The sequence below is a fragment of the Bubalus kerabau genome, chromosome 8, assembly GCF_029407905.1.
Source record: "Bubalus kerabau isolate K-KA32 ecotype Philippines breed swamp buffalo chromosome 8, PCC_UOA_SB_1v2, whole genome shotgun sequence".
NCBI lineage: Eukaryota > Metazoa > Chordata > Mammalia > Artiodactyla > Bovidae > Bubalus > Bubalus kerabau.
This window is the reverse complement of record NC_073631.1, coordinates 55,050,668-55,065,211: the sequence shown is the minus strand read 5'-3', so window position 1 is coordinate 55,065,211 and position 14,544 is coordinate 55,050,668. Positions and strand designations below refer to the sequence as shown.

At 40.1% G+C, this 14,544-nt stretch overlaps 1 protein-coding gene across 2 annotated transcripts in view; it reads left to right on the top strand.

Moving 5' to 3' along the window:
* CAV1 (caveolin 1) overlaps positions 1 to 14,544 on the top strand; it is a 58,483-nt gene that overhangs the window by 38,857 nt on the left and 5,082 nt on the right. Inside the window, exon 4 of one of the 2 annotated variants that reach the window (XM_055590311.1) lies at positions 10,277 to 10,489. The exons of the other annotated variant lie outside the window; for it this stretch is intronic. Coding sequence (XP_055446286.1) covers positions 10,277 to 10,292 — 16 coding nt within the window. The 3' untranslated portion in view covers positions 10,293 to 10,489. Of the gene's footprint in view, positions 1 to 10,276; positions 10,490 to 14,544 lie in introns of those variants that run through there. 2 annotated transcript variants of the gene reach the window in all.

Sequence of the window (14,544 nt, the reverse complement as noted above, 5' to 3'; positions counted from 1 at the left end):
AATCTGCCTGGCATGCAGAAGACCTAAGTTTGACCCCTGGGTTGGGAAGATCCCCTGGAGAAGGGAATGGCTACCCACTCCAGTATTCATGCCTGGAGATTTCTATGGACAGGAGAGCCTAGCTGGCTACAGTCCATGGGGTCGCAAAGAGTTGTACACGACTGAGTGACTAACACACACACACATGTGTATAACTGAATCACTTTGCTGTACACTTGAAACTAACAAAACATTGTTAATCAACTATACTCCCATATAAAATAAAATTTCTTTAAATAAATTAATTCACTGCTGTGTCTGAAAAAAAAAGAGAATGAAATAATCCCATTTGCGGCCACATGGGTGGACCTAGAGAATATCATACTAAGTGAGCTAAGTCAGACAGAGAAAGACAAATATCATATATCATTTATATATCATGAGCAATTTTTTCTTTAGAATGGTTTCCCTTTTATCATTAATTCATTGGATTCTGTCAGTTCCATCTTCACTATTATCTTGCTTTTGAACTCCTGCTTCATTTTCACTATCACTACCTCAGTGTAAGCAACCATTATTTAAATCCTGAACTATCCTAGCTAGTTTTTCTGTTTTTACTCTTGCCCCTTAATCTAACTCATTTGGTCATTTTGTGATACAGAAACACAACTGTCATACACACATACATACAAACAGCTTAAAAACCTCCAGTAGCTTCCTGTATTCAGTATAAAATCTAAGACCCACAAAGTCTTACATGACCTAGACCCTAATTATATCTTACATCTTAGCTCATACTACCACCTCCTCTTACTATCTGTGCTCTAGATACACTGATCTTCCATTCCCAAGGGCATGGGAAGTCCTATCTGGTCACAAGACTTTGCACAGCTGTTCACTCTGACTGGAATGCTCTTACACCTTCCTCTCTACTTTGCTACCTGCTCCTCCTTTAAGTCTCAGCCTCAATATTACTGCTCAGAGTGGTCTTCCATGTCTGAAGCAAGTCCTCCTGTCTTGGTCACTATCTTAGCCTCTTGCCTACTTTCTTCACTGCATGTGCCATATTAGGAAACTATTTTGTCTGTTTACAATATTTTGTCTTCGTCTTCCTTAGAATATAAACTCCATGAAGCAAAGATTTTATCATAATAGACATTCAATTAGTATTTGGTAAATGAATGGATTGATGGATGGATGGGTAGAAAGGGCGGTCTACAGAAAGGGAGACTATGAAGGCATGAAGTGCCATGTTTCTGCTTTACCACTAATAGTGTCTTAAAGATGGTCTTCTAATCCATTCTGAAGTAAAGTACAGCATTATCAAAACACACTTGCCATTTGTTTTTATTCCCCAACTTCATTTTTTTTCCTCCATGATTTTCCTCCATTGAAACTTTCTCTATTGTACCCATTTGAACACTTTGATATATCAAAACATGAGTTTCCCAAGTGAAAATTCTAATGAGGACTACCATGGATATTTGATATACACTTTTTCTTACTTAAATAATGGAAAACACATGTTGATACAGTTATTAAGAAAAAAGATAATTTGCCAGCAGCTGTTGACTTCATCAATTCCACTATGTGATGAGTCACTCAAACTTCCACAGAGCTAGAAAGTTATGTGCAAGAAAGAGGATTTCTTATTGTGATCAGAGAGGAGTGGGAAGAGTTAGACATGGGGAAAGTGAACAAAATCAACAAAAATGAGGACTTGATGCTATAGAAAACTAAGTAATTAGGGGACATATGTATACCTATGACTGATTGATGATATTTGGCAGAAAACAGCAAAATTCTGTAAAGCAATTATCCTTCAATTAAAAAATAAACTTTAAAAGAAAATTAAGTAATTTATATGTCAAAAGGAAAAAACTATCATCTACCCAGTACTTTAATAGAACAACTGAAAACATGTGGAAACTAGCATAAAAAGTAGGGAGAGTACTTTCAGCAGGAAGAAGGTGGTCATTTAAAAAGGCAACAGCTGCTAGTCTGAGCCACTCTATGAATGGGCAGCAAAGAAATCTACTCCTCTACTTCATTTGTATTATTATCATGCCAAATATTAACAAAATAGTAACTGTCCCAGGTATCAGTCAAAGTCCTTCTTGAGAGGACATTTCTTAAACTCTTTATCACATTACACAACCTCTTGGAAAAGGTGAGATTTCATTACCTGTCAACTCTAAAATAAATTTCTATCAACTGCATAACACAAGTAAGCACTCTGTGAAATGCACAACACAATATTCACACTGATGGATATAATTTGGCTTGAGACTGACTTTGCATTTTCACTGTGATTTTGTCCTTTTGCTCGTTGCCTTTCCTTTATTGAGCATATACCACACATGATGGAGAAAGAAATGGCAACCCACTCCAGTATTTTGTCTGGAAAACTTGATGGACAGAGGATCCTGGTGGGCTGCAGTTCACGGGATCACAAAGAGACAGACACCACTGAGTGACTAAACCACCGCCACACACAAGGCAGTATGCTAAGCATTTTATAAATATTCCTAACAACATCCCTATGGCTTATGGGACCTTCTTTAGGTCAAGTGGTTGCCACTGCTCTGTTTTAGAGATAGAAAACAGAAGCTCAGATGGATTAAATAGTTAAATGCTCAAGGTTACCCAAACACTTTAACACCCATAACTATTAGTTCCAAAGCTTTTCTTTATAGAGAAACTCACTATGATCTTGGGAGAAAATGCTAAAGTGGAGCTTCATTTGGCAGTATTAAAATGTTAAAAGTTAATTTTTGGCCACTACCCTCAAATTAAATGAGGATTTATCTTACTCTAAAAGATATAATGATTTCATTATTTGTGCAAATTTAAATAACACATGAAAAAAGGAGAAGAGACACAAAATAGCAGCTCTCAGAAATTTCAATAAAAAATCACCGCTGGCCACTCTTAGAACACTGGGACCATGTTACACATAAATGCCTTCTGCACCTGACTCGCAGTGGGAAGAGAAGATGGGAGGAAGTTCTCTCAGCTTTAAGCAGCAGAGTACAAAGAGAAGCGTCACTGTCCTGAGGTCTAATTGGGTGCCTTATGAATAATGTCGCCAGGCCAATTTGGGAGTTGTCACGGTTCCCACCCTATAGTCCAGGATTATTTGTAAAATAAAGCAAAGGGAGGCCAGTGCTTTGAGAATGCCAATGCAAAATTATAATAATTGCTTATTACATAATACAGTTATTAAAGTACTTTCTGTGTTGCTCAGAAAATGGGGCATATACATGGATAGAGAAGCCGAAAGAAAATGGACATAATTGTTTTCCTCTTGTAACTTTCCCAGGCAGAGAAAGTTGCTCTGCCCTCAAGGCTTTGGGACATTTTATTCGTATCTCCACTGAACTGTAAGCTACTATGGGGCAGAGACCAATTTTTAGCCATCAGTATGGCCATAGAGCTCAGCAAAAGGACTGATAATAAATATCTGTTAAACTGACACTCTGTGATTGAACTTACCACAATGTACTCTGTTCAGCCATAGGCAAACAATAATAATAAGTTTTTTAAATGGTAGGCCTCAGTCTGATCCCTTTACATCTCTGTCACTTTGGAGCAGTGCTATCCAATGAACTTTATTCGAGTAGAGAAATGCTTTATTTCCAATATAAAAAATGGAGAGCAACAAAAGGAAAGTTTTTCCTCTAAAAAGCTTTATTTGCACTGTTCAATAGTAACCACTAGCCACATGTGACTCTTGAGCATTTGAAATGTGGCTAGTGTGACTAGAAACTGAATTTTTAAATTGTAATTAATTAATTTAAATTTAAGTCGCCACTTGTGATTCACAGCTATTACGTTGGACGGAGCAGCACTGGAGCCTAGTACGATGCATTGCACATGGTAGTTACTATTCAAATGTTCCTGAATGAATGAATGACATACCTATCCTTCCTAAGACCACATCCCTCCAAACAGCTGGCAGCTACAGAGTGCTGCTGCTGCTAAGTCGCTTCAGTCGTGTCCGACTCCGTACGACCCCATAGACGGCAGCCCACCAGACTTCCCCCCCTCCCTGGGATTCTCCAGGCAAGAACACTGGAGTGGGTTGCCATTTCCTTCTCCAATGCATGAAAGTGAGAAGTGAAAGTGAAGTCGCTCAGTCATCCCCAACTCTTAGCGACCCCATGGACTGCAGCCTACCAGAGTACTGGGAGCATTTAATTATCTAAACATTAGCCTGGCTCAGTTGGGACTTTTTTTTTCTTTTGAATTTATGTTTTTATTGAAGGATAATTGCTTTACAGAATTTTGTTGTTTTCTGTCAAACCTCAACGTGAATCAGCCATAGGTATACATATATCCCTTCCCTTTTGAACCTCCCTCCCATCTTCCACCCCATCCCAACCTTCTAGGTTGATACAGAGCCCCTGTTTGAGTTTCCTGAGCCATACAGCAAATTCCCATTGGCTATCTATTTTACATATGGTAATGTAAGTTTCTATGTTACTCTTTCCATACATCTCACCCTCTCATCCCCTCTCCCCATGTCCATAAGTCTATTCTCTATGTCTGTTTCTCCATTGCTGACCTGTAAATAGATTCTTCAGTTCCATTTTTCTAGATTCCGTATATATGCATTATAATATGATATTCATCTTTCTCTTTCTGACTCAATTCACTCTGTATAATAGGTTCTAGGTTCATCCACCTCATCATAACTGACTCAAATGTGTTCCTTTTTATGGCTGAATGATATTCCATTGTGTATATATACCAGAACTTCTTTATCCCTTCATCTGTCAATGGGCATCTAGGTTGCTTCCATGTTCTAGCTGTTGTAAATAGTGCTGCAATGAACAATGGGATACATGTGTCTTTTTCAATTTTGGTTTCCTCAGGGTATATGCCTAGGAGTGGGATTGCTGGGTCATATGTGGCTTTATTCCTAGTTTTTAAAGGAATCTTCATACTGTCTTCCATAGTGGCTGTATCAGTTTACATTTCCACCAACAGTGCAAAAGTGTTCCCTTTTCTCCACACCCTCTCCAGCATTTATTGTTTGTAGACTTTTGATGATGGCCATTCTGACTGGTGTGAGGTGATATCTCATTGTAGTTTTGATTTGCATTTCTCTAATAATGAGCAATGTTGAGCATCTTTTCATGTGTTTGTTAGCCATCTGTATGTCTTTGGAAAAATGTCTGCTTAGATCTTTTTCCCACTTTTGATTGGGTTGTTTGCTTTTCTGGCATTGAGTTGTATGAGCTGCTTGTATATTTTGGAAATTAATCCTTTGTCAGTTGTTTCATTTGCTATTATTTTCTCCCATTCGGAGTGTTGTCTTTTCACCTTGCTTATCATTTCCTTTGCTGTGCAAAAGCTTTTAAGTTTAATCAGGTCCCACTTGCTTACTTTTATTTTTATTTCCATTACTCTAGGAGGTGGGTCATAGAGGATCTTGCTTTGATTTATGTCATCGAGTGTTCTGCCTGTTTTCCTCTAAGAGTTTTAAAGTTTCTGGTCTTACATTTAGGTCTTTAATGCATTTTGAGTTTATCTTTGTGTATGGTGTTAGGAAGTGTTCTAATTTCATTCTTTCATATGTAGCTGTCCAGTTTTCCCAGCACCATTTATTGAAGAGGCTGTCTTTGCCCCATCGCATATTCTTGCCTCCTTTGTAAAAAAATAAACTACCCATAAGTGCATGGGTTTATTTCTGGGCTTTCTGTCTTGTTCCATTGGTCTATATTTCTGTTTTTGTGCTAGTACCATACTGGCTTGAAGACTGTAGCTTTGTAGTATAATCTGAAGTCAGAAAGGTTGATTTCTCCAGCTCCATTCTTCTTTCTCAAGACTGCTTTGGCTATTCGGGGTCTTTCGTGTTTCCATATGCATTGTAAAATTTTTTGTTCTAGTTCTGTGAAAAATGCCATTGGTAATTTGATAGGGATCGCATTGACTCTGTAGATTGCATTTGGTAGTATAGTCATTTTCACAATATTGACTCTTCCTACCCAAGAACATGGAATATCTTTCCATCTGTTTATGTCATCTTTGATTTCTTTCATTAGTGTCTTATAATTTTCTGTGTACAATTCTTTTGTCTCAGTTGGGATTAAGTGTGTGATCTAAAGGAAGAGCAAATTTGATCATTCACTGGATATTATGAGGAAAGTCTTTTATGGCTAATTTGAAAGACAGACTTAAAAGTAACAGATTTGTGTAAGAATAAGTTATTTACAAACCATATTTTCACTTCCAGTCTTATAGCTTAGTGCAGAGTGGTCATGTGGAAAAACAACCTACTTGGGTTCTAATCCTACTGAACTGTCTATTGGCTGAAAGATTTTGGAGCTCAGTTACCCACTCCAGTATTCTTGCCTAGAAAATCCCATGGACGGAGGAGCCTGGTGCAGGCTACTGTCCATGGGGTCGCAAAGACTCGGACACTACTGAGTGACTTCACTTCACTAACATAAAAAGCACTTTACTTGTTTTTTTACCTGTAAATTGAGGGAATTCTATCTGCCTTGCCTGCTTCCCAGGATGTGGTCAACAGCAAATAAGATTACATGTGTGAAAATATATAATGCTAAACAAAGGTAGATTCAGTTCAGTTCAGTCACTCAGTTGTGTCTGACTCTTTGCGACCCCATGAATTGCAGCATGCCAGGCCTCCCTATCCATCACCAACTTCCAGAGTTCACCCAAACTCATGTCCATCGAGTCAGTGATGCCATCCAGTCATCTCATCCTCTGTCATCCCCTTCTCCTCCTGCTCCTAATCCCTCCCAGCATCAGAGTCTTTTCCAATGAGTCAACTCTTCGCATGAGGTGGCCAAAGTACTGGAGTTTCAGCTTTAGCATCAGTCCTTCCAATGAACACCCAGAGCTAATCTCCTTTAGAATGGACTGGTTGGATCTCCTTGCAGTCCAAGGGAGTCTCAAGAGTCTTCTCCAACATCACAGTTCAAAAGCATCAATTCTTTGGTGCTCAGCTTTCTTCACAGTCCAACTTTCACATCCATACATGACCACTGGAAAAACCATAGCCTTGACTAGATGGACTTTTGTTGGCAAAGTAATGTCTCTGCTTTTCAATATGCTATCTAGGTTGGTCATAACTTTCCTTCCAAGGAGTAAGTGTCTTTTAATTTGCTCACAGCACAAGATCATTACTATAATAATCATTTTTAAATGTTACTTAATTCAAAATAAATAACAAGGGTAGATTAATGTTACTTATTTTGAATTAAGTAACATTTAAAAATGATTATTATAGTAATGATCTTGTGCTATAAGCAAATGATTATATGTACTTTCTTACACAGGAAAAACCCACATATGCCTTCCAAAAAAGGTCAAATTACTTTCTTCCACTTTGATTTCCACTTTTTTTCTGCCACTTCCTATCTCATGAGGTCACACCTTGCTTGCTGGGTGACTTCAGATGAAAATTCTGCAGCTATTCCTCTCACCCATTGCTCAGCATTGTTGAATGTGGCTGTTGCCACAAGAGGGTTGCATTATAGAATCTGTGTTTGTAGGGGAAAAAAATTGTATTGGCATATCATTTCCCCAACAACTCCCCTAAGGGAGCTTCCCCAATGGCTTAGTGGTAAAGAATCCATCTGCCAATGCAGGAGACCCAAGTTTGATCCCTGGGTTGGGAAGATCCCCTGGAGAAGGAAATGGCAACCAACTCCAGTATTCTTGCCTGGGAAATTCCATGGACAGAGGAGCCTGGCAGGCTACAGTCCATGGAATTGCAAAGGAGCTGAACACTATTTAGTGACTAACACACACTAGTGACTAAGCAACAACAACTCCCCCAAGGAGGAAATTTCATATTGTGTTTCTGAAAGTGAAGTGAAAGTGAAAGTCGCTCAGTTGTGTCCGACTCTTTGCAACCCCATGGACTATACAGTCCATGGAATTCTCCAGGCCAGAATACTGAAGTGGGTAGCCTTTCCCTTCTCCAGGGGATCTTCCCAACTCAGGGATCGAAACCAGGTCTCCCGCATTGCAGGTGGATTCTTTACCAGCTGAGGGACAAGGGAAGCCCAAGAATACTGGAATGGGTAGCCTATCCCTTCTTCAGGGGAACTTCCTGACCCAGGAATCAAACAGGGGTCTCCTGCATTGCAGGCAGATTCTTTACCAACTGAACTATCCGAGAAGTTTCTGAAGGCCCTCATGCAAAGTAATTATATGAACTTCTCTCAGAAATGAAAGAAATGGAGAAAGAAACACTGGAAGGCAATTTGGAGAAAATCCTTCAAGATTAGGGAGATAGCAGAGGTGTGTGGACTCCACAAGCACTGGGAGTTCCTCCTCTGAAGTCTTACAGTGCTTCAACATGTGGTAGGACCTCTTTAGAAAGGATCAACTACCTATAGATTCTAAGGAAGCAGGACACTGAGCACTTGGCTCCTGGCCTTGGCTAATGATCCTAGTCCCCTAGAAGAATCCCCAACCTTGAGGAATGGTACATATCTGAACATTGACTACTGCCATTAGCTCTGATCTTTAGAGACCAAATACAAGAGACCCATGGGGCATTCACATGGAACGAAAAAGGACTCTATCATGACAAGGTTTGATATTTCTATTAGTCAGGCTAAATGGAAGCTTGGAGCATATTAAATTTATTTAGAGAAAGGAAAAAATGTAATATTACTCACATCCTGTGTTCTGAAGAAAAATCAGGCTGCTATCAACTTTATGACTATGTCTCAAAGCAGGGCTTCCTTGCACTCCACATTTTTTTATAGAGGCCATAGTTAAGTGGCTTTTTGACTCATCCTTTGTCAAGCCTCTATTTCCACAAAACTATGAGGGCTGAGCTAGAAACAAGCCCAGTTATACTCAACAGACTGTGTTTAAAAACCATTTCTCTTCATGCATGCTCAGTCACTTCAGTTGTGTCTGTCTCTTTGACACCCTAATGACTATAATAGCCTACCAGGCTCTCTGTCCATGGGAATCTCCAGGCAAGGATACTGGAGTGGGTTGCCATGCCCTTCTCCAGGGGAATCTTTCCAACCCAGGGATTGAAGCTTAGTCTCCTGCAGCTCCTGCATTGCAGGTGGAATCTTTGTCACTGAGCCACCAGGGAAGCCCGTTTTTCTTCAACCCTCAAACAATTTCCTTAGATCAAGAGAGTATATTGATAAGCAAACTGTTTTGCTCATAAGTTTTAAATTATTCTGGCAGATATCAGTTACCTCCGGTAGCTAAGGGTGAGAATTGTAATTATCCACCCCCACAATCTCAGTACCAAGTGATGTATTACACTGAAAACATTTCAATCAAAAAAGCCATTGTTCAAATACTTAATACAAGAAGGCCCCAAAACATCTAGATAAACTAAGACATGTGCAAAATCCCAGGAAATATTATATAGGTATAAAATGGTCACTCAAGGCAGTGTCCTAGTAAAGAATTCAGCTAAATTTCCAGTCAGAAGTCAAGTCATAGGATCCTATGCTAAGCTGTTGAACAAAGCCTGAATGAAGGTCTGTCCAAGAAGGTTCCTATGAGGCTCTCTCTAGATTCTTACTCCCCGATGTTCATACAAAGGCATGTATAATATTTCCAGCTAGTCTACATAACTTATTCATCATTCTTTCACTAGTGAACAATTATTCTAGTATCCCTTATGCAAACTAGTAAATCTTCTTGTCCTTATTGGAGATAAAGTTTTAATAGGATTGCAAGTTATGGTTTTTCAATGCTAACTAACTACCCCAGGGTGTAAATTCCTTAGTCCAGTATTTCAGAAGTTAACTATCCACCACGATCCACTCTAAACACACATACATAGACACACATCACTCTGTTAGTACTAAAGAATAACAAAGTAACTCAGATAATACAATAGTATTGCTCTCTCTTCTGAAGAGTTCTCTCCTGGATGGTTGAGAGGTTTGAACTCTTGCTTCTTCCCAGTCATAGGGCTTCACCTTAGAGTTCAATGTTTCCCTTCCCTTCAATGTCTTTCCATTAAGACTCCCATACAAATAAGCCTCTGGTGAATTACAGAGCTGGCTATTGATAACCACATCTGTGTGAGACAATTATGATTAGACAGCTTGTGTATGCCCTGTTCCTGGTTTTTCCAGTCAAAACACTGGAGCCATTCTTAAAAGCAAGGGCAAGCCCTGTAAGTGCCATTCCAAAGCTTCAAGAGTCTCCCAATTTCCCATTATTTGTTCCATTTAACACCACAGTGCTTGTTCTCATTGGAATTGTGGACACCTGGAAAAATTCTCACAGGAGAATGCCTGCCATGTATTGATTTTTTTCTTTCTTCCAGGAACAGAGGATGTTAATAAATTTTGGCTTGTATCGACAAAGGTCACTGCACAGCTATCCTGAGGGACAGAGAATAACAGTTCTGCAAATCCTCTTCTTGAACATTCATCCTTTAAGAATCCTGTTACACCAGTATCTGCTTTGGAATGTGTCTCTTTCAGCTAGTGTTTCTTAAACTGTGGATGCAGACCTCTCACAGCATATTAAAATTGATTTAATGGTTAATGGTTTTCATTTTTAAATAAAAATAAGACAGAACAGAATGGGATGGGATGGGATGGCATAGGAAGAAGTGGGATGAAATGGGATGGCATGAGATGGCATGGGATGGGATAAGACAGGACAGAATAGAAATAACAAAACAGATCACAGATAGCAAGGGTAATATAATGACTTTAATATTACTTGTTTCAGTTTTATGAGTGTGGGTGTATGTTTGTGTGTGTGGTGAGTTGCAAATTAGAACATATTTCTTACTGAGGATAATGCCAAAAAGGTATTTTAAGCTGCTATCAAAATTTACATGGAGATAAATTTTCTTTGGGTCTCAAATAAAATGAAAGATAGTTATAATGTGAAGCTTCCACGTACCTACTGAAATTAGCTAGGAAGGAAGGTTAGGGGTAAATACCATCATGATCCCAAAATATGAGCCTGGAGAAAAAACGTTATTTTTAAAGTGTCGGAATAAACACTTCATGCAGCCCAGGCTATTTTCTGGAATAGTCGAGTTTTAGTTTGCTTTCTCCCAGAGGCAGACACTGAGACAAAAATCCACACGGTTTATTTGAGAAGAGCAGGAACCATCAGTTGGGAGCTATGAGTGATCAATCATGGTCAGTTTAATGTACATGGGAAAACTCAGGGAAATGGTCCATAGACACCAGAGAATTATCCCACCCAAGGAGCAAGAGAATAGGCATTTCTATTTAATTTCCGATTCTGCTGAAGCCTGCTTCTGGGGCTGGGAGGTGGAAGTGGCAGGTGTTAATTCCCTGGCACTTCCAGTCCGCCCTACTCCTGGGCAGAGCAAGCCAGACAAGTTTCTACTTTTCCCACCGGAAAAAAAAAAAAAAAAATGCAGATACTGGGAATATGCCACCATGAAGGGAAGGAGAATTTGCTGAAGTTCCATAGTCATCTGGATTCCCCTGAGTTAAGATGGACAGATTCAAGGCATCTCCAAATTCTGTGCAGGGAAAGGCCTCACCTGCAGGGGGTATTACTCCCAGGTGTGGAACAATTCCTCAGGGCTACCCGGGTGACTGGTAATTTCATACTTTCTCATCAATCATTCAGCTGCAGATTCACAGGGTGGTTCTGCCAAGTTGTCTGGCCAGGTAAATAAATGGAAACCAAGATGGGTTTAGATCTGTAGTAAAATAAACCTTGGAGACTCAACCACAATGTCAACTAGATTCAGAGAGAAACTCTATATTCTTCAACTCCAACTAACTGAAGAAACTCAACACCTTTGCCCTAGTCAGCTCCAGGGTTAATTCTATCGAATCTGATAGAGCATCAGAGACTCCTTTCCATCAAGTGGTGTATGTGAGTGTGGACTAGTTTGTGCAGGAGACTCTTTTACCTTTCCTCCTGGACCCACAGCAAGACCAAATTTCCCAATCTTTCTTGCAGTGGCCATGTGACTCAGATCTGGCATTGAAATGTGGGAAGAAATTATGTGCTCTATTTCCTGGTCTGAGCTATAAAAACTCTCACATGTTCCTCCATTTTTTAGCTGGATGTCTGTAGACTAAGGGCATCTATGAAAACCACATGTTGAAACGAGAGTATCTCTCAGCTTGGGTCCTCCAAAGACTGTGCAGAGGAAAGCACCATCCTCTACCCCATTCCACTCTCCAGCACTAGTGGGCTTTTACATGAGTAAAATCTGAGTTACCAAAATTTCAGGGTTTATCTGTTACAGCAGCTGCACTTAGATTAAACAACACAGCCACCCATGACAGAGGCTAGGCTTACAGCCAGATTGGTCACTCCAGCTGTTGGCTGCCTGCTCCCCTCTCCCTCACAGTTGTCCCAGGATTCTTTACTGCCCAAGGAGGTAGTTTTAGACATACAGGGTGAAAAGATGGCTAGGAGACACTGTCTTGGACATGTTTCTCAAGGGAAAATCTTTCATTCTTGCATGTTTTGTGACAAGAATTTTCCATGGCCATGCAGTGAGTCAGAAGCAAAGCAAGGATTCATGTTCTCGCCTGCTAGGGCATCTCCCCACCTCCAGGATGGGGTCTAGGCTCTGTGCTGTGAGATGTGGGGAATCAATCACAATACGGGTCAGGAAATCAGGATTCTACCTTCTGTCTTAGACTAATGAGAAGACTTAAAGCCTACCAGCCTCAAATAGTTTTAAATCATCTGGAAAATCTCTTTTTGGTCTAAATATAGCACCAATCCCTCTCCCACGTGACTTTATCCCATTAGTATCTTCATGTCATTAGAAATGCATATTCTCATTGTTTAATCTCTAAGCTACATGGTCTGATTCACTTATACAAAGAAGAGAATTGAAAGTTCTACCCTATAGTGTCATCACACTTAGCAGCTAAGTGCTGCCACCAAGATGTACAAGCAAGTTAGTTTAAGAATTGGGAAGGAAACATGTTCTAACAGGGTTCTTGAGGCTCTGGACTCTGGGTCTGGTCACCAGGACCAGCTTGTTTCCTCCAGAAAAGAGTTCATGAAGTTCCCGCAGTTTTGTGTGTCCTCAGAGAATTTAGGAACGTTGCTTCCTGAGAAGAAAGATTGCTCAGAGCAGTGTAAAAAGCACAGGGCAAAGAGTGGGGGAGGAGGCTCATGACATGTAGCAGGCCTCCGTTTGCAGAGAAACAGCTAAGCTGGGAGTGCCTTGCTCAGCCTATATTTAGTTTATCCAGTGACATCTTTGCACCTCAACACCATCTCTCACGCTAGCAAAGGCCAGAGACCAATCATTTTTCTCATTGTAACAAGGCTCTGACTCACTAGTTCTAAAAAATATATGAGAACAATAAGACCCAAGGGGACAAGAAAATTCAAAAAAATAATAATTAAAAAAACAGTTGAGCATTCCCTGTAGGCTGAATAAAAAAAAAAAAAAAAATTATGGTCCTAGAAGTTTTCCAAGAGGCCTCTAGCAAGCTCTTTTATCATTAAGAGCACAAACTCAAACTGCACTAAACACTAGTTTATAATTTCCAATGATGTCTGAAAAACACAAGACTATTTTTATAATGAGTGTTTGCAAAACAAAAAAACTGTTAGCACCAACCACAGACCAGCACTGTGTCTCACTGCCAACAGTCTTTGAGAGGCTGATTCCAAATCTGAGAGGTGCCACATTCAAGCCAAGTGGTGGCCTGTTTGGTTTCGCTTTGACCCCCCAAAAAGGTTAGAGACAAACTGAATATTTTTCAACCAAATCTCTTCTAAATCTATGCAACTTACTGCAGAGGTTGGCAAACTTTTTCTGGACCAGATAGTAATTATTTTTAGGCTTTGCAGGACATATGGTCTTTGTCACAACTAGTCAACTTTGCCATTCCACACACTGGCTGTGTTCCAATAAAATTCTATTTTATTGGGAAAAAATAGGCAGCAGGCTGAATTTAGCCTGTGGCCATAGTTTGCTATGGCTTCCCTGGTGGCTCAGATGGTAAAGTGTCTGCCTGCAATGAGGGAGACCCAGGTTCAATCCCTGGGTTGGGAAGATCCCCTGCAGAAGGAAATGGCAATCCACTCCAGCATTCTTGCCTGGAAAATCCCATGGACAGAGAAGCCTGATAGTCTACATCCATGGGGTTGCAAAGAGTCGGACACAACTGAGTGACTTCACTTTCACTTTCATAGTTTGCTAATCTCTGACTTAATGCTCAGAGCCACCATTGATGAGGCCAGACTCACAAATACTACCTAGGGCTTCACCCTGGGTCCTATGGCCGGGTATGTTCTCCCATCCCCACCCCAGTTAGCTGTTTCAAAAACTCTGTCCTGGTCAAGAAAGCCAAGCGAGAGAAAGTGAATCTATCCTTGTTTTTCTATCAGCACCACAATATTATCACTCAAAGTCTAACTTTGTAGGAAACAGAAAGTTACTGGAAATCTGAAATAACTGTATATTCTTTTAAGTCTGAACCTGAAAAGAGAATGAAATCTCTGGCAACTCCTGCATCCATCAACAGGAATTGGCCTCTAAGCCAACTAACTTCTATGAGGTTGGGCCTTTGTAAGACCCGGCTTAGACCAAGTTCCAGGGCCATAATATAAGAT